The 27310-nt window shown below is 40.9% G+C and overlaps 1 protein-coding gene across 4 annotated transcripts in view; it reads left to right on the top strand.

The window, feature by feature from the left end:
* The window catches only part of LOC117263415 (vacuole membrane protein 1-like), a 99466-nt gene that overhangs the window by 31031 nt on the left and 41125 nt on the right, over window positions 1–27310 (top strand). For all 4 annotated transcript variants that reach the window (XM_078172332.1, XM_033636736.2, XM_033636728.2 and 1 more), the window contains 4 exons: window positions 6872–7114; window positions 12459–12590; window positions 23932–24012; window positions 24648–24764. In XM_078172332.1, coding sequence (XP_078028458.1) covers window positions 6872–7114; window positions 12459–12590; window positions 23932–24012; window positions 24648–24764 — 573 coding nt within the window. The remainder of the gene's footprint in view (window positions 1–6871; window positions 7115–12458; window positions 12591–23931; window positions 24013–24647; window positions 24765–27310) is intronic.

Here is a 27310-nt window from a genome sequence, read left to right on the forward strand (position 1 = left end):
AGAACTGGTCAGTTTATGGTCACCCATTAATGTCTGGTTTGGGGCTTCAGAAGCAACTACATTTGCCACCATAAACTAACAAGAGGAGTCCATACCATGACTGGTTGCAGAGACGATTATGGGCTGCATCTGCTGGGGTCTCGTACTGATTGTATAATTCTCCAACACAGTTTGTGGTAATTTTGGTAATTTAAAGTGCAGCCCAACACACAACTTGTATTTATAAGCTACAGACAGCACACACTTTGAGACTGACTGTTGTGCGCCACTGCTTCCTAATGGAAATGTACTGGTTTTTGAAATTTGATGTGATGCATGACGAACTTTCATCATGACTGCATTCACTCCACTGTGTCTGTTTCTGCGTGCAGAATGAACAAGTAGTATAATTTAAAATGCAAAAAGCCCCCACCTTGTCATCACGCCTACACTGCTACATTATGCCATGAATGTGTGTGTCTGCAACACAAAGTCACACAGAAGAAAGTATTGTTTTACATGTATTTAACAATTCAAGACTATTCCAACAATTGCGTTGGACCCCCTGGACCAAAGACAGTGATTAGCCAGTTGGTGTCAGTAGCTCGTCTCAGCAGCAGCTATTGGCCAACCAGCTTTCACTTCCTCCTTCAGTGGGCACACTGGTGCATCCTTTGTTTGTGCTGTGGCAGTGAGAGGAAGCTCCTTTCCGCTCATGTGCTTAGGCAACTGCAGTGCTCATAGGCAATCCCTGTCACTTTGCCCAGGATAGAGGTTAAGGAACAATTTGCTACACATCTAAAGTCATTTGTTATCAGTTCACCCTCATCATGTCAGACTTCCCAGAAGTTTGAGTGGCCACAATGATCACTACAAATTAGTAGATGTAACCCAACACCTGTCTTTGTGGACTTTGTGTGCTTTCTTAAAGTGCTACAAAATGTGGCTGTATCATCTTTAATATTTTGTAACAGAGCTGATAAAGAACATCTGGGGCTGCAGAGATGCCCCAGACTACAAATCATATTCTAGATGTAAGGGAACATGCTTGTTTGCTACAGACTCCAACAAAAATCCTTCATCACGTACATACCTCCACGTCGGTGATAGCCGTAGCCGGAGGCATTTTGTTTTCGGGTTGTTCAACTGTATCATTCTTGTGAACACCTTTAAGGAATTTCTTCAAATTTTTTTTTTTTTTTTTTTTTGCCATTTTGCCTTTAATGGACAAGACAGGTAAGCGTGAAAGGGGGAGAGAGAGGGGGGATGACATGCAGCAAAGGGCCACAGGCTGGATTCGAACCCGGGCCTGCTCCACCACTAAGCCACCGATGCCCTAGAATTTCTTAAAATTTTGCACAATCGTAAGTGATTGTCAGATTTTGGAGGTCAATGATCAAGGTCACTGTGACCTTGCATCTGTCTCGTTCTTGTGAACGCAATATCTCAAGAACACCTTGAGGGAGTTTCTTCAAATTTGACACAAATGTCTGTGTGGACTGAAGAATAAACTAATTGAAATTTGGTGGTCAAAGGTCAACATATGTTGGCCATAGCTCAAGAATTAATACGCTACTTATGACAAAATTTCATACAAATGTTTAATAGGATAAAGTGATGAATGGGGTATGATGATGATGAGGCATACGGCCGCAAGGTGGTAATTCTAGTTATATTTTTTTCAGTGAAAATGAAATGTAAAACTTACCTTTCTCATAATAACCATAATATCATGAGTCATATCGCAATTGCAATATCTATCAAAAAAAACTGCAATATGTTTTTTTTATTTCCTATTGTGCAGCCCTAGCTTCAGGGCTTTGTGTAGTGCTTTGGTACATGTCCACAGGATCCATCATTTCCATGATTCCCATTTATTGTCTATGTAAGAAGCAGTGCAGTGCATTCTGGTAGCGCAGCATTGTGTTTCAATTTGTTCTCATTCTTATTTGGATGAAATTAATTCTACGCTACTTAATGCAAATCAGTGTGTGGCATGACACTCTGCCTCTGGAAATTCTGGAAAAAAATTTGAACTAAGCGTTGTAAATCTATAAGGACAGATTTGGCAGATTTGGCTTATTTCTTGCCTCAAATGTTTTCAGGAACACACAAAGGATATGGTGAACTCATGACAGAATGAAAAGCTCCAGTGTTTTTTTTTTTCGACTTAACAAGTAAAAAAAACGCAAAAAGAGAAAATACAGTGTGCGACCGCTTGACGAGAGTACCAGCTAGAGGTGCATACACCACCAACTGGACTGGAGTGTGGAACAAGAGATTAACTGGAGCATGTGCAGGCCACACAATCACAGAATTTGGGCTTCGCACAGTCCACATAGACCCATGCGGATATGGAAATTATAAATTGGTCTTCAGTTTGAGCTGATTAAAAAAGAAATAAAGTAGGACAAACAGCTCTTCCTGCAAATAAATAACACCACTTTAAAATACAAGGATGTTGCTCCAGACAAGACTTAAATTTCAAGAGTGCCAGTAAGATGTAGTAGTGACCATACTTTGCCAACACACACACAGAGACATACTTTATCACCAGATCCAAACTGTGTGTGTCTCCTCAGAGTCTGCGTGGATGTACTCATACCCAGGAGTGGGGATCCCACTTGATTTGGAGGCCAGGCATTGGTTTCTGCAGGTCGCCACAGGAATGCCAGCAATGTTGCCTCCATTGTGGATCCCATCGGGTTGGAGAGAGGAACTTTGTGCCTCTGTCAGTACTGATGTGTATTTTAGTGGCTGCAAACATCATCAGCATTCGGCAAATTTCAAATTAGATGCAGTTATGAGGTGGAATAGTTATTTCAGCACACACACACATAAACCCTCACCACGACTTTGTTTATAGTAAACAGTGTATAAGATGGAACAATGGTTTCTCTCAGAGAGGAAAAAAGTACTTCCTCCACTGTGTAGTTTTCCTCTGATATTAATCATCATCCGTGCCTTTTAGGAGATGATGTGTGCCTGTTTGTCCGTGTGTGTGTGTGTCATAAAGTCAGAAACAAAGTGAGACAAAGCAGCTACCTGTTGGGGGCTGGGCTGCACGTTAGCGGTGAGTCACCTGGACAACAGAGGACTGGGCTTTTGTGTAAGCTGAGAAGCAGTGACACAGCATCAGACGGAGAGAGAGAGAGAGAGGGAGAGAGAGCAGGGTACTCAGAGTCACGCAACGCTCTCTGTTGGCAGGCTGTCCGTGTGTGTTTGGTAAACACACATTACCTGAGATAGAGTTGGAAGGTGTGAGCAAGAGGAATATAGTGTTTCTTGGCCACACAAGCCTTCTGCTTGAGGAGTCGGTCTGTGTGCATGGGGTGTGTGTGGATGTCGGGGCAGTGTGATCCCACCGGAGAGTTAGTTGGGAGGATGTGAGGCCTGGGAGTATCCAGCCTGACTGGGTAGGGACTGGGAGTTTCTTGACTTCTCCCTCTGGGTCACTGAAGATTTTTCCGTTGTCTTTTGCTTTTGTAAGAAAACAAGTGTGTAAAAAACCTGATGTTTTCCCTTTAAACTTTCAGTATTGATTTTCTGCTGCTAGGGATCTCTGTGAATACAATAACAAATGTCAGAGTAATGCCGCCATTGCAGTGGGTTCCTCCCAATTAGGATTTTTTTCAGTGTTTATTGTTGAAGTTTTTTTTTTTCTGGCAGCCGAATTATCTGCAGCGGTCTCCTCCTCTCCAAAACAAATGTCCCACGTGATTAAAATCAATAAAAACACTGAATAAAGCAGTTTCTAGTTAAAAAAAATAATCAATGTTTCTTTGATAAAGGGGCCAGCCCAGCATCTGCTAATGTGTGCTCCCCTTTTCTCTCTGATAACTTAAGATCCAGATGTTGAGGTTTTTACCAGGAGCTGAATTATCCGTAGAGGCCTCTTCCTCCTCTGGGTTTGAACATTGTGATATATTTGGGATACACAAGCACACAACTTAAAGTATATAACATTGTTCAAGTCCTTTTTAGACATTTTAATGCAGAAAAGTTGCATCTTATATCTCAAAGTCCTGGATGGTGCTTTTATAAATTATTAATGTACATGTGACTCAGCATGGTTACTAATACTGTGTGTACAGAAACTAATCTGTGTCATCTAAAGGGAGTACATTGTTCCTTGAGAAGACATTTCTGTTTGCTGTTGCCTCACACGCCACTGTCCTGCCCACCCACACTCCGTCCTGTCCCGTCCTGCTTTGTCCCATGCAGCTCCGGAAGTTCCAGCCCCACCCCAGGTTTGCCAGATTGCTGTGGTGCTACATTGCGCAATGCCAAACGCACGTTTGCGTGCGTCACTGGGAGCACCCTGTCTTTGCACAAATACGCATGAATGTAAACACACAGAATAGACAGAGTACACAGGGCCTGCTTACATTGGCCCCACTCTGTGGACCTGCCTTTATTTGCAGGGATCACACGAGTGTTACTGACTTGTTTGATAATCTCTGTCATTTCAGATCCATCTAGATGATTGTTCACTGCGTAACATGGGTTCTTAACAGAGGTAATGCAAAGTTGCATGACCTTTTCTTCCCGACTAGATCCTGTTCGTTTTACCTAATAACTGTATTGTCATAATGACTCAGTGTAGAATAGCCAACTGCAGCGTTTCCTTGTTCCTCTCAGACAACAAACTTTGATAAGTGAAATTGTGCTGCAGGAATAACAGATTTCAGAGGAACTTTTTGTACCTTGTTCTGTTAAGCAAGCTCTTGCTCACGTCTTTGACCTAAATAGGAAATTAAATTACTCTTTAAAACAGGTGTGCTGCATGAAATCACCCTTCAAATAAGATCTGTTAAATGGAAGTCAGCCATTTAAAAGAATACTTCATCCCCCCCCTACATGACCATTTGTCAGTCCCTCCGGTGTTTTGGGTGGCTCTTTTTGGGATTGCTGCCTGAAATGCCTGATTTTACGGCAGTTTTTCTAAAAAACTGCAATGTTCTGTCTTTGATTCAGAGCCTATAATTATGAGTATTCAGTGTTTCCCACAGAAATACAATCTATTTATGATGATGAAGTGGATGGGTGGGGGCAGCAACAGCTGATTGCAAGCCACCAGCTGTTGATGAGTCGGGACGAGTTCGAATCAGTGCCTTGGGATCGTCTCTGTGAGCCACTCTCCTCCTCCTCTCTCTGCACGGTTAGCATGAGCTAACACAGCACAGTGTGATCCCATCCCGACTCATCGCCACTTGGGCCGAAGCCCTACAGCAGCGGTTAACAGGCTGAAGGGCACGAGGGGATGAGCGAATCACTAGACTGCACACAGTTGTGTTACATAGACAAATTTGCTATAAAGTTGTGGTGATTGGACAAAATCACAAGGTCACACAGCAGCGGTATACCTGCAGTTTATTTGTTTAGTGAGGTTAAATTGCTGTTTTTATCTGGCTTTGAAGAGAGCATAGATGCATTTCACCTGTAGTTTAGCTTCCGGTCGGAAAGAGCTTTCTTTTTGAGAGTTTGTAAATGGACGTTGTGGTATATTTTACCGTTGTTAAACGTTGGTCCCTTTATTTAACCCATGTTTACTCCATCATCCATCAAGTTTTCTACCCAAAGTCAACGTAATAAAGGGTGACAAATTAATATACAAATGATTATTTGGGGAGTGAATATTCCTTTAGGGTATATTTTTAAAAGTATTATGTGAGGAATTGCTTATGTTTAAAATAATAGAGGTACAATGAGAAAAAGTAGGCTTGAAATGACCAGTGCTGGTTCTTTATTTCAAAGTGCCAGAAGGGTGTTGAAATGGCGTTTTCCCCTCTTTATATATTCGTTTTTGTATTTCTGTGTAATTGAGTTTAATTGTGAGTGCGTGTGTGTGTGTGTGTGTGTGTGTGTGGCCCTAGGAGTCTCCCTACTCGGCGGCGTTGTGGATATTGGGATGACTTGTTTTCGGGTTTGAACAAGAACACAAAGCTGGCAGCTCAATAAACTTTCACCACACCACAAGAAATCCAACCTGCACTTCTCGTCCTTCCTTTGATTCCTCTGTTTTCTCACTGGAAGCCTAATTGAAGTGAGTAAATAAACAAGAGCCAGAAATGTAAACCAGACCAGGCCCTATCAAAGACAGCGGGTCCTTAAGTATGCTAATGTCTCGTTCTTACAAGAGAAGAAGTCAAACATTAATAAATTCTGTCTGGAGAGTTTTAGATTCTGCTTCTTTTTCCGCTGCTCTTTTCTTCATTATTATTGCCCTCCTGTGGGCAGATGGCTGCACTCTGTTGTGTGTGCACGTCACCTGGGAAAGGTGGGAAAAATCATCCCCCGTGCTCTTGAACACTACATGTTTTTTAGCTTGCCTTTCTTTGTCTTTGACATGTCTTTGAGGTTCATTTGTTTGAGCGAATAAATATACAAGTGTGTGTGTGTGTGTGTGTGTGTGTGTGGTGAGTGTGTGCACACCAAATGGTTTCTACTCCCCAGCTTTGGTTTCCATCCTTGATTGTTTCCACCCGGGGCCCTCCACTCTTTATCCGTTGACACTTCTCCTGTAGGCTGTGAAACAACATGAAGCAGCTTAACGCTCCAGCTTAATTACAGTTGTGTGTTTTTCTCCATTTCCTAATGGCCTGTTTAACTCATACAGAGAGGAAAGCAGAAGGCATATCCACTCTTGATGCTGGTTTATAGTGAAAAGCAGAGGAAGTGTTCCAGAGGCACAGCCTACTGGTGGCCCACATATAACTGTCTTCATGTTGTCAATCAGTATTTGACTCATGTTTGTCTATTTCTCCCTATGCTAATAACAAAGGGGTCTTCCTCTGACTCAAAACTACTTCCAACAGGTGGACTCACACCTCCCACTCATGTCTTTTTCTCTTCATCTTCCTTTTTCTCCGCCTGTCTGTTTGTTTCTCAGGGACCACACATAGCATCAGTGACCTTGGCAGCCTATGAATGTGGCTCAGTGGATTTCCCCGAACCTCCCTATCCAGACCAAATAGTCTGTCCCCAGCAGAGCGCACCAGCAACAAGCTCTGATGCAGAGCAGGTGGGCGTGGAGGCCGCAGGGGCGGACGGGTTGGTGGAGTCAGCTGTCATCCAAGGAATCATCTCTCTGTGGACCATCATGTCCAAAGTCCGCCTGGAAGCTTGCATGTGGGTGAGTGACTGTTATACACTGGCTGTGCATACTGTAGGCTGGTGGGGCTGCACGACATGAGACAAATATGTGATAGTGTTTTTGAATATCGCAATAATGATGTTAGTTGCAATAAATAAATAGATCAAGTGTACTTTGTCAGTATGCTGCTGAAATACAACAAATTGCATTGAATTAAAAATGTGCAGTGAAATTATTTTCAACATTTTTTTATTGAAGAGATTAAAAGACTGAACCAGGGTTTGTTGGAGATCCTGGAAGTGCTTGAATTTTTAGGGGGAAAATCAAGTACAGGAATACCTTGAAAGTAGCCCCAGAGTGCTTAGAAGTCCTTAAAATTCAAATGCACCACATAGCGCTGTCTTTGTTCATCAAGTCATCGTAATTAAATTGCTCAGAATAAAATCAACACCAGAATATTTTTGGCTGGCAATGCATGTCTATAGGTCAGTTTTGCTCCTCTTCAGTTTACTGGGTGAGAGGACATCTCTCCAATTTCCCACCATGCTCCCACCGTTCCCACAGTAATAGAAGCCGCCACCCACTAGTGGCGGGCGACTGCATGACAGTTAAGCGGCCTTGTATTTCTGGTGCCGACTAGCGAGGGGGAGGACGTTTAATCGTTTGGACGTCAAATCGCGTGCATCCCTAATTCAATTTTGCATTTTCAGTTTGAACCCTGTTAAACTGTACACAAGAGGCACCAGTAAAAAAAAAAGAATGATGGTTAAATTTTAATTTTAAAGTGCACTTTACTACTCTTACTCTTTCAATTAACTTACCAAGTCCCTGGGTGTATGTCACAGTCTTTCACAATGTGTTTATAGTGCAACATAACTACGACGATAGATAAAAAACATATTGTGCAGCCCTACCGCCGGAACAGCTAAAGAGCCGGCAATTACAGGATCTGCACACAGTTAAGCTTTTATAAACATTTCTCATGGCTCAATTTTGGTCGCAGTCTGCGTTGACCTTGCAAATTCGCCACAGCTTTGACCAGCGTTCAGAAGTGTGTGTGCTTTGAAATATTGTTGCTGTCAGGTGGAAACCTCATATCTCCCAAATGCCAGTTTCTCAGGCGCTAAGAAAAACAGTCCTGTTTTCAGATTGACCGCCATGCATTTTTGAATTTATCCAGTGGGTTTTGAAAGGTGTCATTAGAAAGAGGGTGGTAGAAACGTGAAACTTAACAAAATTGAAGGGGCAGCGTTAAACTATGCATGCCAAGGACTCCAAATTAGGTGCACAAATCAAACTATGATTTTTTTTTTTATTAGATAATATGCAATTCACGCTGTGGTGATAGAACAGTGAAAAAGGTGAAATTCATCTGTGTTCTCTGCCTGTTAACACCTTAATTCAAAGAATTACTTAAATCTTTTAGATCTCCCTCTGACCACGTGAAAGACTCCCCGCACCCTAATTTTAGAATCATTGTTGATTACTTGTTCATTATTTTTGCAGCACCTCCACCAGTAAAGGCTCAAGCTAGAAATGATTCAAATTTGCATACACACTGTGCGTGCAAATGTATTCATTGATAACCCATTTGCTTGGAAACCCCCGGCTCCTTACAGAGAATTTCCCCCGTGCAGTGTCGGTGGTTTCACACCTCTAACCAGCCTTGTGGCTGCTCAGGAACATGAGATATTCTCAATGTACAACCTTTTTGCAGCTACAGAACAGAAACATTTTACCATTTTTTGTAGAAATCTATATATATAGCATGTTAAACTGACCAGTGTTTTAATGCTTGGACTTAGACAAAGAACAGACGACTACCTGGGTGTCCGCATTTAGAGTGGGGCTGTGGTGGTTTATCAATGACTCACACATGTCTCAGAGTTACCATGAAACCACTGACTGGCTTGTGCTGCTGTCACACACACATGAAAAGACCAGATATGTGCCACAGTGATCTAGAAGTCACATTCCTTTATAGGCCTCTTTGTAACTACTGTTCAGTGTTACTGCTTTTCATGAGAAAGGCAGAACTGCCAAACAGTGAGAAAAGAGAACTCAGTCACTGACACGTGATATGACTTATCGTTCTTTGTTATCTGTTTCCCTGTTCTGCATAATGTGGAAGGTGCTGAGGTGAGGGGGAAATACACATCCTCTGCTGCTTCTTCTCTACCAGGAGTTTAACAGGAACCAGGCAGGTCTTTCACTGCCTGTTCTCTACTGTTATTGGCCCCTAGGCTTCCTTATTGTTTGGAACAGATTAACTACACACAGAAACACATATGCAAAATTGGCTTGGGCACACATACACATGTAGTAACTTTTAAAGTGTGAAATTGTTTTGGATGATCATTCCATTTACACAAATACACATTTACAATGTAACTAAAGGCCTATTTATGGCTCACATTCACCAATCCTTTTCTTTATATTCTAAACTAAACACTAATATTAAACTAATATCAGTGATCGTTTAACAAATAATACTGTGATCCTCACCTTTAATCTCTCATAATGGCATCATGTCATAATTAGACACACCCTGTTTTAAAGGGATGGTACACCCTTAAATCAAAAATACATATTCTTCTCTTACCTTCAGTGTTAGTTATAAATCTAGATTGTTTTGGTGTGGGTTTGTTGAGTGTTGGTGATATCAGCCGTAGAGATATCTGCCTTCTCTTCAGTATAATGAAACTCGATGGAAATTATGACCCGGTTACTCAAGATAATCTACAGACCTTGTTGTGAGCAGTGTCACCCAGGAACTGTTTCCTTTCAAACAAACTACACGTCCCACATGTGTCACTGCGCAGAAGGAAACGTGCATCTACTCCTAGCTCACTTGGCACCACTGAGCTAGCTAAGGAGGAGGACACAATATATGTTAACATCTCATGCTGTCACGAGCACAAGCCATAGACGCATGCTTCCTGACACCCGGTGATACGGTTGGTAGATGTAGTTTATAGGCCTGAAGTTCACAGCAGTACTTGTGGACAGAGACAAGCCGTGGAATGAAAGAACCACTGGTTCAGCTTTGATTTTTTTCATTATAAAAAATATTTTATTTACTTTATTATAACAGTACTTTATTTAACTATATTGTAACTGTAGTTTGTTTAGTGTTTCAGTAGTCTACTGTAGTTTAGAGGAGGGTTTAGAATATCGACATGTATATCCTGTAATGCGAAATAGCCTAAAAATATCTCAATATTATTTACAGGCCATATTCCCCAGTCCGCGGTAAGGACTTTGTATTTTTGATTTTGGGGCCAACTGTCCCTTTAATACATCTAAATCCCTTTTAGTTCCTGTGCTAGGCACGCTGATCCTGCGCATAAAGAAAAAGATAAGAGACTATGTTTGATCAGTTGGTGCAGCGTGTTCGTCGAGTTACATTTTGTCCGAGCTAAGCCACAGCCACAGCCACACCAGCAGCAGCTCCACGCTCTGAGGTGTGATATAGGAGTCCGTGTTTGTGGGTGTGTGCACCACCCAATCCTGCTGGATTCACCACCACACCCCTGTAACCCCAGCCAGGCTGAGGCTTGTCAACTCTGCAGTTGGAGACACCTGTTGCACCCACAGTTTCAAGGCACCCACGCCAGCATTCCTCCTCCTCCTCCTCCTCCTCCTCCTCCTGCCAGCTTCCCATCTTCTGGATACCCTGATGATGAGACATGAGACACCTCCCCTCCCCTCCCCACCACCACCACCACTACCACCTCTTCCTCTCCCCCTCTCTCCTTTCTCTTTCCTCCTTTCTCTCCGTCTCTTTTGTCCGTTTCCTCTCGAAGCCTCTCTGTCCACTACTGCAGCTCCCTTAAGTGCTCCACTTCAAACGCCACCACTGTGCAGGTGGACGTCTTTCAGTGCCCCCTACACAAACACACACAGGCGCATGCACGCTCACAAACAGAGGCAGAGCTATTGAATGGAGCAGCTGCCAGGGAGATTAGGGCACGTCTCCATTATGAGAAATAACTGGCAGATTTCATCAAAGACTGCAGTGTTAACAAGAGAACAGGGTGTCCAGATTAAAGATGCCAGGTTTTGGGATAGCACCGCCTCCTGAGAATGATTGTTTGGGCTTGTTGTCGCTGCCATGGTTGCTAACTACCCACTAATCATCTTCTGGCTCAGCCATCCAGTTACATACAAGTAATGTGGCTGTGATTAGTTAGTTATGTTCTTCTTGGAGAGAGATTGCAGCCGTGATTTTGTGTATGTACCACCTAAACAACTGAATTCCACTCCGTTTTTTTTTTTTTCATCGCTGTGTGTCTGTGGATGCTCGAGATGTTTTGGGGCTTGAAATAATCCATATTCCATCTGTAATTGTAACGAACTGTATCCTCAGCATCTTCTCTCAGCCCCCTTGCACCCCTACTCTCCCTCTGTGCCTGGAAACATTAAAGTAATGAGCTGTGAGCAACTCCAAAAACACTGCATTTCTTGGCGGCTGTTTTCATTGTGTTAATTAAGTCTGTAGCCCTCACCCCCTCAACCCTTCACTCCCCCCGTCTCCATGTTTTGGCGGTATGAACTTGGTGAACCGACCAAGTGCAGAGGATTTATTTCCCTCAAATCACTTCCGCTTTTTTCCTGTTAAGCCCCCCTCAATCACACAGCCTCCACCACTTTATAGCTACAAGCTCCTTTTAGCTGTCAGATATTGATATCTTGGTTCCTCTAGACCCCCCTGGGCTTGTTAGCACTTCTTAAATTTTCCAGAAACACTGCATTCCACATGTCCACAGTCTACTGGAGCGGCGCAGTTAGCGGTGCAGTGTGTTGATATGCTGTTTAGAAGTGGCATCTGGTTTTTCACCTTCCCCGGGCCTGTGTTTTATGTCTCCGTGATCGTTTAATAATCTGTGGGATTTTCGTTCTCGTAAATCCTTTCCGTTTTATTCCTATTAAGTGCTCTGATCGCACAATCCCAGACGTCAAGCGGTGCAAGCTCCTTTGGATCGTGGATATTGATATTTTTGGTCCATTAACCCCCCCAAGGAACTGTGGTAGCATGGTTGTTATAACAATTAGCATGATGTTAAGACAAATATAGCACTTTTACAACTGAACCACTCAATGCATGATTATAAAAATAACACTTTAAGGCAATAAAATCAGCCATGACATGATAAAACTGATTCAAATTAACAGCTAACATCTCTATCACTCTCTTTCTAAAAAGCTGTGTTGAATTTAGATTTATTGGCATGTTGGGACAGACACATGTGTTGCCAAAACAATATACAGAAGCACGTCACACCAGGGAGTACTGTAAACAGTGAACTATGAACAGCTGAGCAGCAGTAACCAAAAACCCCCACGTGTGTGTGTGTGCGTGTGTGTGTTTCTGTGTGAGCAGGGCGCAGGCACAGCCATAGGAGAACTTCCTCCTTACTTCATGGCCCGAGCGGCACGTCTGTCCGGCACCGACCCCGACGACGAGGACTACCAGAGGTTCGAGGAGATTCTGGACCAGGGCGAGTCCGCACAGGTCAAACACCGCACCCTGCATCATCTTTGGCCCCTTCATCACCCTCTGTTATCTAACCTCCCTCACACCTTCCTCCTCCTTCTGCCTCTAATGGCTTATTTATAGTTGTACGTAGTAGAGCTACAACCAACAATTAGTTTCATGATTAATTATACAATCCTTTCATGTATAAAATGTCAAGAAAAAGGTGAAAAATGCTCATCACAAGTTCCCAGAGCTCAAAGCAACATCTTCAAATGTCCAACCAACACTTTAAAACCCATTCTCACATTTAAGAAGTGGAAAACAGCAAATATTACAGGTTTGCAGGAAAAATGACTGAAACAATTAAATGATTATCAAAATAGTTGGTGCTCTATGCAGAGCCACAAGTGGCATGCATTACTGTGAGCATTTATACTTGTGTGGTGATGTTTCTGTATTGCTCTGCAGTTACACCTCAAAATGCTACTTGTGAGGTTTCTGTGCACCTGTGATGAGTTGCTGTGAAGTGCAGTAAAAGTTTGATTGATTCAAAGCAAACCTAAAACACACATAAAACAAGGCTTAACAGAGTCATGTAGGAAAGAGTCCCTAAATCCCGGAAATGAGTTCGCAGCTTAACACTTGCGGTTGCCTTGTCTTGAAATCGGTGGGTTTTTGGTTAGAAGCCTGGAGTAAAGTCTGTGGTTAACACAAGCTGAAGAGACTTTGACATTTTGTTCTGTGGCATAATATGTGTCAATAAATATCTCACACATTGAATTTTTAAAGTTTTTTAAAAAGGCGGTTGTGAACAAGTGTCTAAATGAGACGAAAGAACATCATTATGCTGAACACAGTAAGGGGTTCAAGGGCAGGTAACAGAAATTCTTGTTTGCCACAGATCTAATTTTCCACAGTAATCCAAAATTTAGCTTTTTGTCGATAGAATCAGGGTGATGTTAACTTCCAGGTTGGCCTACAAAAAAACCGTCATCCCTGCAATATTTAACAAAAGCACAAAAGTCAGCTCCATTATAACTCGCAATTTTCATAGACAAAACAGTTGCCTTTTACTGGACATGTTTTCCCCACAAATACAACATGCTAACATTACTAGCACAAGCCTATAACAATTTACATTGACTTAATTAGCCTTGCACCTTGGAGACTTCTCCTCAACCCAGATGAAGCCAGGATAAATCACACACATGATTTCAAATGCTATATTTTTGGAGGCTTTATTGTCTTCACGATTTATCTTTTTTTGTATTTGAAATCAAAGTAAATAAAAGCTTTGTTTCCACTGAGGGAAATGTTTTTTTCAGCTCACAAAAATGAACAGAGGTCTGTGTGCCGCAACATGTCGCTACAGTTCTGGGGAGGTGCACCTCAGGCTACGAAGTCAGCTACTGTGTCAGTTACGACATAGGTACAGCGTCAATTTACTACAAAAGTATAAACTGTGCTTTACTCCTTTTTCTGAAACTGTAACTTTTACTTCTCCCTGCTTCACTTCAGTCCCACCTCTTTCTTCCTTTGTACTTGTGTGCTTGTTCTTTGTTACTCTGTCGCACTTGTACCATTTTATTTCTCCTGGCGTTGATTTATCTTCACAGTTTAGGTATTTTTCAAAGTAGGACAGTACAATCTCCCTGAAGAGTGTGTGTGTGTGTGTGTGTGTGTGTGTGTGTGTGTGTGTGTGTGTGTGTGTGTTGACCACTGACTAAGCCCCACCTCAGTGTCTCAACGGTATCAAATGCTTTCACAACGTTATGACTAAGAGAACAGAAATGATGCACTCGAGTGAAATGTTCCCGCCATTTCCGGCCCTTCATTTCTTAATTCCCTGTATGAAAAAAAAAAAAAAAAAAAAAAAGTTCTCATATCAAACATCCCTGCAAATGTTTCAACAATGCCAAACATCTCATTGTAAATATTTATTTTCCACCCTCTTGTGATTATGAATGGGAGAGGAGGAATGAGGGGAAACATGCGTGTGTATCTGTAAAGGATTTACATCAGACCTGTCTGTCCTGACACAGACTTCATCCTCAGGAATGCTTTTCTTTCTCCAACAGCGTGGGTCAAACAATCAGACAGGTCAAGTGCAGTAAAACAACTGAAGCACTCACTCACTCTTGTACTTGCAAATAAACTGTAGCAGACTGCACCAGACTGTCAGCAAATATACCGTTTTTTTTTTAATGAGGGTTATCCTAGATATCAAGGGATTACTACAACAGTGTGTTAGGGCCTTTATAAGTTTAAAAAAAGACTGAGCTGGGTTAGGAGGGTAATATTACACAAAAATGACCCCTGAATTTAAGAGATTTAAGTCTGAAATTTGAGATAAAAACCTGGAAATTCCTTGACCTTAGAAAGTCATACATTTCTGAGAAAAAATCAGAAATTCTATGAAAATAAAGTCACAAATTTACAAGAAAAAAAAAATAAAATAAAATATAAAATAAAAAAATGTAAAATAGTGTTATTTTTTTGTTTGTGTTGTGTTTTTTCTTGGTCAAGAACACCATTTCACTTTCCAGGGTTGGATCAACCTCAACACACCACACACCATGCTGTGGCCCTACTTTATTTTACAGTACAATAAAACACACTAAGTCATAATTTGTATGAAAATAAGACAAATAATGTATTTATTTATGTAAGTCAGTTATTGTGCATGACAGACAATTTACTATTGTCATCATATCAGCGTACATTTTAGATTATACTTCTCAATTAAGTTTTGTCTAAATTACTTTTTACTGTTATCTAGTGACCTATTAACAGCAACCTGTCGTTACACCATTACAGCTTATAATATATGTTTTGCGTTGTTTTACTACGTTTCTAAGGGTTTTTTACTTGTAAATTTGTGACTCAAATCTCGGAGAATTTCTAATTTTTTTTTTCAGATTTATGACGATATAATCTCGGGGCATAGCAAAGTTTTTCATTGTAATTTTGTGATATTTTCTTGTCAGACATCTTCCACTTCAATGTCAGTGCATATCCTAGTGTTAATCTTGTACATTCATAACTTTTTAATTTAAAAATTACCTCCCTCCCCGGCTCTTTCTTTTTTTTTTTTTTTTTTTTTTAAATTTATTTGTTTAATTTTATTTATTTGTAAATTTATTGGGGTTTTTTGTCATACATTTACCACTTTAAATTCAGAGAATATTCAAGTTTTTTTATCCTTAATTTGTGAGATTATCATCAGGATATTAACCCACTCCCCCGATTAACTGTAAATGTAATTTTATCTTTTTTTTTTTTTTTTTTTAATTTTTTACTTCATGTGATCCTGGTACGGTGTTGAGATTCAGAGGAGTGTTTACTTTGTTTTCAGTATTTATTTCACTTTCCAGCATGTAGTATTACTGAATTGTACAGTACTTGCATGCTGTCTTTTACACTGGGGGAAAAAAGCCTGAAAAGTATGCCTCTGGTCACAAGATGAAATTAGTGCCATTAATAGGTTAGCCATGTTTGTGTATGTGTTAGAAATCAGAAACCCCAGTTATTCTGATTTGGTTCCATAGAATTTAAATTTTTTTTTCATGTTGTCACCTGGTATCACAGCTCCTCTTTCTGTCTTTAAATGCCAAGAATGTTGCCACCATATTCTGTTTCTGTAAGGTATAAAACAAGTTTACACTGTTATAACCTGAGCTCTGTTTGGATATAAATAGTATTTTAAAGTTTAATTCAAACTTTGACTGTAAATTTTAGGAGCAATCCATTCATCTGATTTTCAATGAAATAGCATGTCAAACAATAGAATAATATTTTTTTTTAAAAACTATTACTAATTTTGGCCATTTGCGATCCAAATTCCTCCCGATGGGGTGAGTCTCTTCTGCCTGAGGTGGTTACATGATGCATTTTCTTCTGATTAGGCTTAACTCTGATTATTAGTGGAAAATTAGGGGCCATGTTAAATGGACTTAATGACATATGTAGTCTCTTTGAAGCTTGTGGCACCAAGTAACGGAGAAAGAAAACTAACGCCTACAGGGAAACCACCTGTGGTTGAAGCTGCTTTCGTCATCGATAATGCCCGATCACGCAATGCCCACATACTGAAACAGCTGCACTGTACTTTAAAATTGTCAGTTAATAGTAAAGCTGTCCATTTCATTACTTTATACTCATGTAAGAAATATACAAATGTCAATTAGATAGTAATCTGCATCAGAAATAAATAAAAAGAGGGAAAAGCAGTTATTATAATCATCCACTCATCAATTTGACAGGAACAGACGTGATCACAACAAGCGATTTCCACTGTATTGCATCAACGCTCCTTTTCATTATCAGCGTATCAGCATTTAACTGACTCCCAACGCGCAAAATGATGTGACCTTTTGAGCCACTAATATTGAAACTGATTCAAGGAAGTCACACAAAAAAATGTGTCGAGAAGAATTCCTGTTGCTGGTTCAAGGGCCAGGGGTGCAGCACCTGCTGTAAGCTCCACTGTTAATAATGCTGTGGACAGCTGGGCAGGTTGGCACCGACAGCAGCCCTGGTGTTCGGACCACATGTGTGAGAGTGCAGCTCTGACATCACTTACTGATAAAGTGGCGCTTCCCACTGAAACTGCAAGAAAAGAGTGAGGACAGTGGAAGAGCGCGACAAACAGGGCGGCATGGGGAAGCGGAGAATTTGTCTAAATGATCATCTCAACATCGAGGAGCTCCTGCTCGTCTTTTCCCAAACAAACTAACAGTGTGACGCAGGAGGAGCATCGCCTGGTCGTCTCGCATCCCTGCGAGAGCTGATTAGAAGTGACGCTGCATGCTGCTGTCTCAGTACACAGCTTTAGTCTTGCTCTCTCTCTCTGACATTGTCCCTCTCTTCTTATGCTCTTATTCTTTCTCACGCGCTCCGCTCGTCTCCCGCTGCGTGTTGCTCTCTCTCTCTCGCTTTCTCTCTGATGATGTCTGGCAGCCGAGTATGTATGTAATGTGTGCTCATGTGATTGGACAGCATCTGGAGGCAGGTTGCTAGCACCAGCGAGGACCTGCCACATACGGAAACATTTTTTCCCTCGCCAGGGCTTTTTCTATTACTCGGATGTTCCCAGGGTTCCCTCTTTCGCTCGAGGAGATCCCGCAACACCTCTCTGATTTCACCTCCACCTTTTACCCTTTCTACACCTTTCTAAGGTGGAGATGGAGGCATTCATCTGCTGCGGATTTGTGTCAGAGTTTTTTGATTGAAAGCTGAAAATCAATAGTAGTAGGCCAAAGTGGAAACAGACTCCCCTGGGATTGGATTGGAGGAACTGTGGTATCGCTGGATCTTTGTGTATGAGACAGGAAGTGGTTAAATTTTGTCCTGAAGGATGTGACCCCCCTTCAACCCCCCCCCCCCCCCCCTTTCCCCTCCAAACACAGAGACTCTCTCCCACACACACACACACACAACACACACATGCACACACTCTCTCTCTCTCCACCCTGTGGCAGCAGAGCTGGATTAAGATGCTGACTTCGTCCCCTCCGCTCAAGTAACAGAGGTGCCAGCAGTTTGACTTAAACCCAGTGGTATTTCTCCCAGCCTGCACGTGCCAACTTCCTGCCACAAGTGCACGTGATGCACAGCAGCAGAGCACTCTGGTTGTTTTTTTTCTCATTCATTCAACAGAGCTATTCAAGAATAATGAAGTCATGCCTTTTCTAACGGCTCCAGACGCTGATGTCATGAACATCAGCTTTTTTTTTCCCCCTCTTAAATCTTAAGCTCAGAACGCTTGGTGTGCCGGAGAGGAATCCTCAGCGCCGACACAGACCGTCTCGGAGTGTCCCGCATGGATCAAGTCCATGATTGCTTGTAACTTGATAATGAAGTTATTTCCTGCCCTTTTTTTTTTTTTTTTCATCCGGCACGGAAAGGGTTAACAGGCTGTGAATTCTTGATTGCCAACTCCCAGGATTGTATCTCCTGTAACTCAAATCAGGGCCATCTGCGCTGGGCGTATGCCTGCCTTCCCCCCTGGCCTACTGCACTCAAAGGCTCTCTGTGCTGTGGTTTGCCCGGCCCCGTCACGTGACTTCTCTGAAAGTGCCCCCTCCCTCCTCCTCCCTCTTTATTTCCAGTAAACTGTTTGAAAGGAGGGGGGTGAGTCAGAGTAAAACCAGCTTCCCTTTAACCACAGCTTGTTAAAGAATTTGTCAACGTGGACTCAGGGGTGCATTTTTTGTGTGTGTGTGTGTGTGTGTGTGCGCGCACGTCCGGATAGATCTGAATGCGCAGCTCTTCTTTTTTTCTTGAAAGGGGACTTGAGCTTCTATTGCGTCAGGAGTCCTTAATCACTCCACTTCCTGTGCCAGAGAGAGCAGGCGCGGGCTTGTCAGGAGTTAATGAGATGAACTTTAGCCATCTTTGTGTCGGGGGGCTCGCGGCCGCTTTCGGAGATGTGTGTGTCTTCTGTGTGAAAGACTTTCATTGAGAAAAAAAAAGAAAACAGAGAGAGAGAGGGAGAGAAAAAATGTGCGTGGGTGTTGACTTGTGTATAGGCTATGCATAGATTTTTCCTTGTCTGACACTTTAATTTTCCACATGGAGCAGAGTGCCTTGTCGCTGCCTGCTTTTTGTCTGTGTTTGAACTCTGTACCCCATCAGCACTACTGAAAACAAAGTGTTTGCTTTGCCAGCTTTTTCACAATGAAAAGTCCACTTTTTTTACGAGAGAGCAGCTTTTCGGCAAATCCAAAATAAACAGATGTCACATCATATAATAATGTAACCAGGCAAAGGAAGAAAAGTCACAATCATAGTCATTTCAAATCCCTGACACTTGAAACTGTTTACATTTATAATGTCGAGATAAACATATATTTTTTTGTCATTTTTTTGGGTTGCTGTATCAAGTTAAAAAAAAAACGGTCCTCCCTTTGGTTTTCCCCTGTGGATTTTTCTACTCATCACCTGGCAACTGTTACCACAGATATAAGTGCTGAGTTTGTGACAAACACCCTGCTATTCCTCGTTTATAACATTAATTTATCTAATGATTTTTTACTGTGATTAATTCAAAACAGGCTTGGTGCGTCTCTTATGTTTGAAGTGATTGTTGTACCATTTTATTTTAAATAAATTCCAAATGTTTCTTACACAAATGTGCTCATGAAACACATGCCTGTACATGCTGTAAATAGTAAGAGACAAAGCTGGTAAAATGTGGTTTCCGAGGAGCACTTTTGATTTGCCTATTCAAATGAGGAATTGGTTAATATGACTGTCAGAAGTATATGGGAAGGAATGGGGGGGGGACCTATAAACAACAGATCAAATGCGGGTATTGTTCCCCGCAGACAGAGGGTTGGCTCCATGTGGGGTGACTGTGCAGACTGCGAGTGCAGCATCTGTGCCGAGCAGCCAAATCTGGAACCAAAACCTCCACGGTTTTAATGACGCTGCACCCTTGACAAGATCTTACCAAATGTAATTGCTGCTAAGCCCAGCCCTGCAGGCCGGTGGTAACGGGGGTGGAGGTGGGGGATTGGAGGGTGGAGGTGGAGGGGGGGGGCGACAGGCAGCCCTTGGCAAGCTGCCTGGCAAAGATGGTGATTTTCCATAAGCCGCCAACAACAGAGTCTGGATGTCTGAACCCCAGCCATCCAAGATAGACGCTTCCCTGGTCCCAGAAATGCAGAATAGAGAGAAAGTCCAAGTACACAGTTCAACTATAGTAAATCACGGTGTCACAAGTTCACACACACACACACACACGTACACACACCCTTTCGCACCCTCCCCTCACCTCCTCGGAGACCCTTTGTTAATGCTGTGGTGATATTTTCATGCTGCACGGGCCAAAAGAAAAACTACGGCACCTAATGTAAACAATGCACATGTCATGATGTCAGGAAATGAATGGGATTCACAGGCACTGATTGGTTCTGCAGGGTTCTGTCCACGCTGCAGCACTGTCAGGTGTCCCCGGTCCAGACACGGTCCTCAGCGGTTCAGCTGTAAACCGACCATACACATTCCTTCCCTCCCTGTCTCCCACCAGCTGAGCAACACACACACACACACGCACACGCGCACGCACACATACACACACGTGTGCACACATTGGGACTGGCCAGAATTAAAACTACAGGCTAGTCCAAGGAGAAACCTTCGTGATTGGACGTCAGTGGAGGCAGAAATTCAAATTGTAAGCCAATCAGATTCAGTGTCCCTTCGCTCCCCCCACCACCACCTTATTAGGCGACCTCCCATGTCTCTCAAATTTCCTGTCTGCTTGGTTGCACCCCGCAAAGAATGTCATCAGCACTGTACTGGTTTTGTTGACCATATTAGGTATGATCAAGTATTCCCAGCCCCCCTCCTGAGTCTCTTTCTTTTAATTAATATGATGCTTTAGAAACTGAGGCCTTACTTTTTGGAAGAAAACATGTTGGGTTTTTTTGTCTGTTCATGAGTCATAACAGTTTTTCTCTTTTGTTTCTTTGTCAGCTGATTTGATGTTGTTTTAGATGAGAAAAATATGCTTTCAGTGAGAAAAGATAACTTCACATACAACAAACATTCATTAAAGATATTTAAAATAATTTCAAAGACCACTAACTGAGAGTTTCACCCTAAAATGCAAAAGATGCACATGAATGTACATGAAACACATGAAAAACATCAAAATATCATGAAAACATAACTGATTTGGTTCAGAAAAAACATAAACAATTTTATAAATGTCTTATGGTGAGTTTTTCCTGTAATACCAACATCATTATGTGTTCATATCAGCTCTCTTTTTTGTAAATGGAAGATATTTTCTAGAATCAATACACCTTTTTCTCCAGAATTTTAATTGCAATAATTAATTTATTACGTTGAGGTTCTAACATAATTGCTATTCTGTTCACAAATATAAAATTAGTTTAATCTGAAAGGCAGAAAAAGATGCTGTGAACACAAAACATTACATAATTTCATATTACTAATGCAATCTCAAATATAAACATTTGTTACAGCTGACACAGATTTAAATTTAAGCTAAATTATGAGCATAATTCTATGTAAGGATAAATTAAACATACATTTAAAGCTTTAATCTACAAATACTTATTTAGATACCAAAAAAACAGCGGCCCCCAATAAAGAGTTGTGTAAAACAAACATTTCATCCAATATAACATAAATAAAATTACTGAAAATATTGATTGTGAATTTGATAGAATGAAAAAAATGCAGTATTACAACAGTAAATGAATTAACTTTGCAAAGAAAGAATAATCTTAATGTTTTACATGAAAGAAGTGCAACAACTTCAAGATAAGTTCCCACAATAGAAATAATTGTAACAACGAATGGAAGCAGTTTTTGGCTGTAAAATCTATATTCTCTGCTGCCAGCAGATCAAATTGTTCCTATATTAAGGCCTGCAAAATAAAAAAATCTTGCACCGAATATTCTGAAAATGCCCTGTCCTTGATATATTACAGTTATTGTTTTAAGAGTTTCAATTTCCACCCAGAATCAGACAATTTCTGTGCAAAAAAACAATTCATTTTAATTCAACAATGGCAAATCTGGCATGAGATAGAAGTAATCTTTTTTATAAATTACCTAGATACTGAAAATGTCATCCAGAAATACAAAAAGGTCCTGGATCAGGGGTTTCCTCTGCGTTCCCTCAATGTTCCCAGAATTAGTTTAGGAAAGAATCCAAACAGATTAAGGCTCCTCTTCCCAGAAAAGGTATATTGGGGAAAAATCTGTGTCATTGCTGTGAAAAGAGGCTTTTGTGGAGCTGTCAGGAGGGTTAGGGCAAGAGCAGCAGAAAAAGCAAGAATTTGTGAGTCACTGGAATGACCAAAGTCTGTTCACACATTCCCAGTGACAACTGAGTTAATAACTTGTACGAGATGTTAGATACAGGCATGCTAAAACCAGTTTATCACTTTCCCAGAATGTAGAAGTGTTTAGGGACGAGCCAAATTCTTTGAGAATATGTGGCAGGTGAATCAGTGCGTTTTGGCTGTGATAGATATTTATATTGACAGGATGGTTGTGAATTTACTTGATTTAATTGTGAAACCTACTTTTTTTTTAAAGCCAAACATTAAAAAAAAATAAATTTTCCCTCTAAAAAGTTGTTGATTGTCACATAAATAAATCGTTTTTTTTTTGTTAGAAAAACTCAAACAGGCAACTTTATCCCACCTAGAGTTCCTCCTCGCTTATGGCTTTCACATTTATTATGGTAAATGTGGATAAATTCAAATTAAAACAGTGCAAAAATTATAAAACATGCATGTTTAGATATCAAGTTTTAAAGATTTTAATCATTTGAAATGAAACAACTAAACTTAGGAGTGTTTAGGAACAAAAATTCTAAGATTTAGCAAGTGAAAATCACTGACGGTCGTTAGGGTTAGGGTCTTAAAAATATATATATTTTTAAGTTTGAAGCAGTTTGTTATGCTGCACATCTAATTTCTGAGCATCTAATGATTTAGTTTGTTGGCTGTTATCTTGCTCAATAATTGTGTTTTGTAGAGGGCACATTTACAGGATGGAGAAAATCCTCCAGCTACTGCGCCTTTGCACTTATTTAAAAAACAAGCAGAGATTAAAATAAAACAGATTATTCAGTAATATTTCGTTTCATTTGGACCCCAGCATGTTTTTAAATATAAAATGGAAAGTTTTAATGTCAGTAAACGGACAATATAAATAAGTTGAAACATTAACAGTCAGAGATGATGGAGAGATCCAAAAGGCAGATCTTTGATTATACAGTGTTATCTCAAATTAAAATCTTACCCTAAATAATTTGTTTGTGTCAATGTGCTGTTTGAATGGGTTTCCACATTTAAAAGAAAAAAAAACAATTCAAAAACAACATTCCAGCCGGATACACACATGTATTTCACACACCTCTGTGATATTCCTTCGTCCACAGGAAAGCTTAGAAAAACACTCACTCTTTGCTCTTTTTTGCCCGTAATAAATGTTTCAGTGGCCAAATTCATTATTTAAATCCAAACAAATTTACTTATAAATCTGAAATTTACCAAAATTTAATTGTGAATAAATTATCATATAAATTGTGAATCAGTAATAATTATTTAAAACTGTTCAGATCTGTCAGACACAATCCTGTTTTTATAAAGACAGTGTTATATGTGTTTGATGACAACTTAACAACAATAATTAGAGGAATAAATTATTTTGCAATTTCCTGTTTAGGGAAAATCTGTGCAGCAGGGAGATGAGATATGTCCTGTGAATAAAGCGATGGCTGTATCTTGTTGTATACAGCGTACTGTGTGGTCACTATCAGCTAAACATCAGCAGGTGTCTATAAAAAATTAAATCACACATTTTCCCCTCTTCTGCTCTTTTGCAGGACTTTGCCACCCGGGCAAAAGTAGCCGTGCAGAAACTCATCCACAGGGTCGGATTCTTTGGGATTTTAGCCTGCGCTTCTGTAAGTCAAATCACACATTAAGTTTATTTGCTTCTGTAAAATATTCTTCAATCAATCCATCTTATTGTTATTTCACCATAAGTCTCTGTGCAAGGCAGAGTGAGAGAGCTTTTCTCTGGGATCAAGGTGCGACATAAATACATAACACTATACTCAGATTGTGAGCTTTAGCAGTTTAAATCATTTTGTCACATTAGTATCATGATCAGGGTCGGAAATTAGCACCAGCCATGTGCTGGGAAAATATGCAAGTGCCTGCTCAAGTTGCCAACAAAACAAACAAAAGACAAATATGGTAATCAATTGAGTGTCTGGCAGATTTTGGAATCCAACAGCCACAGTGGCAGGTGGACAAAGAGTTTATTTCCAACCCTGATATGGTGTGTAGATATTTGTGCATCATGCAAAGGAAAAAAACAGCTCTGAATTGTCAACATACGAACAAAAAATAGATTTTAGAAAATGTACATATGACAAATATCAGATATTCTGTGACCTTCTGTAAGTGTGCCTATGGGGTACAAATTTAAATATTGTGCCACGTTGTTTCATGCACTTTCTCTGTATTATGTGATTTTTTTTTAAGGTGAATTTACACAACATTAAGTCTAATCATTCGTATTGTTCCCCCCCAGATTCCAAATCCCTTGTTTGACCTGGCAGGAATAACATGCGGACATTTTTTGGTTCCCTTCTGGACTTTTTTTGGTGCAACACTCATTGGGAAAGCAGTCATCAAAATGCACATTCAGGTGAGCTGCATTTATTCACTTATTTGCTTTCTTTAAAAAGGACCATGTATAGTTTAAAACATAGATGTCACCATCAGATGCATCACACCACATTATAGTTTTGAGCTTATTTGCATTTGTTGTCCTGTGGCAGGTCAACAACAAACAATAGAGAGTAATGAAAACATACTAAGTTATAGAAAAAAAGAAAATTATACACAGCAGCACACAGTAGTGTGTCAAATAAAAGCCATTAAAGCCAAGCCAAAGTCATGAGAGCGTAATATAGAATTCAATGTCAGTGATTTTTTTCCCCCAAAAAAATTACAGTAATACAGTAAATACAATAAACCTTAACAGCTCCGGATGTGTTTTACTTGTCTGGCATCTTTTCTAGAGAAACTAAAGTTATTCGAGCCAAAGTTTGAGCTCTGCATACATGTTTAATTCAGAGGAACAAGTGTGTTGAATTATGAATCACACTCATGCACAGCATCCCTGCACTGTATTCTGCTGAGCAAGGAGGCCATTTTGTGCAGCCAATGTAAGGGGAGTCAACCATTTTGTGATCGCAGCTGCAGCAGCACCCCCAGCACATTATACAGTAGGCTGGTCAGACGACAGCAGATTGAGGATTTATGGGAAAGTAAAAGATATATGCTAACCCCTTGAATAGGAAAGTGCTGTTAGGAGGACTTGGCATCACAGACGTTCCTTCTAATCCTGGAAAATCTTCAATTTGCGTCCAGGAATTTGCAGCATGTCTGTGATTACCGTCAGGGGCTCGACTTTCTGTTTTTTTAAGCAAACGTTGGAATTTGCTCACTGTGATTCAGAGAGGAAGGGTTAAAAGCTTTTCTTCCCTCACTAGGCCTCATTCCTTATCATACGCAGAAACTATTGTCCTGCACCAAACTGAGAAAAAAGGTGGTGGTGGTGGTGGTGGTGGTGGGGGTGAACCTAGTGAGCGCAAGCTAAAGCTGATAAACTTTTTTTTTTTCATGGAGAAAGAGAGATGGGGGAGGAAGGGGGGGGGGGGGGGGGGGGGTTGCATGCATGGTAGGCACAATTACACACACACAGTACCAGATTACACCCAGGGGTCCCAGGGGCCCACACTGACAGAGGTGTGTCCCTCCCTGTCTCACGGAAAGAAAGACTTCACCCGGCTCTACGGCATGTCTGGGGGGCCCCAATCTCTCCTGTAGCTGCTTGGTTCAATCTTCTTCAAGCTCTTCAAGTTTTCTGCTTCTAATGCAAATGATTCAGTAGTTTACAGCGTGTGAGCAGAAAACAAGAAGTGTTGGGCGAAGCAGAGCAGGTGACGTTCTCCCTCATGGGCCAAGAGGGAACAAAAGGGGATTTTGAGGCTTGTGGTGTGTGTGGGCGTAGAACTCTCAATGCTTCAAAGCGTGTTTTTGATCTGGGTTTGTACCTGTGTGCTTCAGGTGTGTTCTCACTAGTCTCCAAGGAAAGGCTTTTTTTTTTTGCTGTGTTGCTTCCGCCTTTTCATTAAGCTTCATGTTTGAATGTCCGCTGTTGAATGGTTAACGTCAGCGCCTTTGTGACGCAGCAGGTCACCTGAGCGTGATGGGTGATGTCATGTCAGGCCCTTGAGACAGGTGATTTTGCTGAGGACAGAAGAGGGTGAGGTGTGGCAGATGACTTATGGACTTGTATACTGCAGAAGTGAAATTAGAGAATTGTTTTTGTTACAGCCCGGGGTTCTCACGGGTGCTGGAAATTAGTGCTGCACAGTTAATTTAAATATTTTCAAAATCGCAGGAGCTGCAATGTTAAATTGTGCCTCAATATACCATTATAAATGAGGCATTGTGGTGCTGCAGAGATGCCCAGGCCAACAAATCATTTTCCAGAGGTAAGGGAACACGCTTGTTTGGTACAGACCCCAGCAAAAATTACATCATCGTCATTTTTAAACTAAAATGAAATGCAAAAATGACCATTCCCACTGAAATCATGACTCAAGTCGTGATATCTGTCAAATTAATCACTATTATTATTATTTATTTTGGCATACTGTGCAGCCCTACTTGAAATCCTAAAAGTTTGTGAATTTGAGGGTAAAAATCACAGCCTTGAAAGTTTCTGAAAACAGACGTACACAGACATGGGTCATTGAATGGGTGCTTGAATTTATAGATTTTGTGCACAGGGTTTGTACAAGGTTCTTGATCTGTTTGAATTTGGCACTCAGAATATTATTATTTACTGGACTGCCTTGAAAATCAGACATCTTTTTACTTGGTCCTTGGAAAAGTACTTGAATAAAATTGAGAGGAGAACAGAATGATAAATAATTGTATAACAACGTATTAAGGAAAATATTTTAAACTACAAAACCAAGAATAGTCATGATTGAAATTATTTTTTGATGTCCTATGCATGCTGTGAGCATCAAAAGTTTGGTAAACTCTGTGTCATGATGTTTTGCTAGCCTGCAAAATGTGCACATTAGAGTAGGGTCAGCTGTTAGCATGAATGGCAGTGTGTGTCTGACTGTGGATTGTGAAGCTGTTGAATGGATGTGTGGCGTTAGCTTGCTA

Source organism: Epinephelus lanceolatus, chromosome 11 (genome assembly GCF_041903045.1).
Source record: "Epinephelus lanceolatus isolate andai-2023 chromosome 11, ASM4190304v1, whole genome shotgun sequence".
NCBI classification, from domain to species: domain Eukaryota; kingdom Metazoa; phylum Chordata; class Actinopteri; order Perciformes; family Serranidae; genus Epinephelus; species Epinephelus lanceolatus.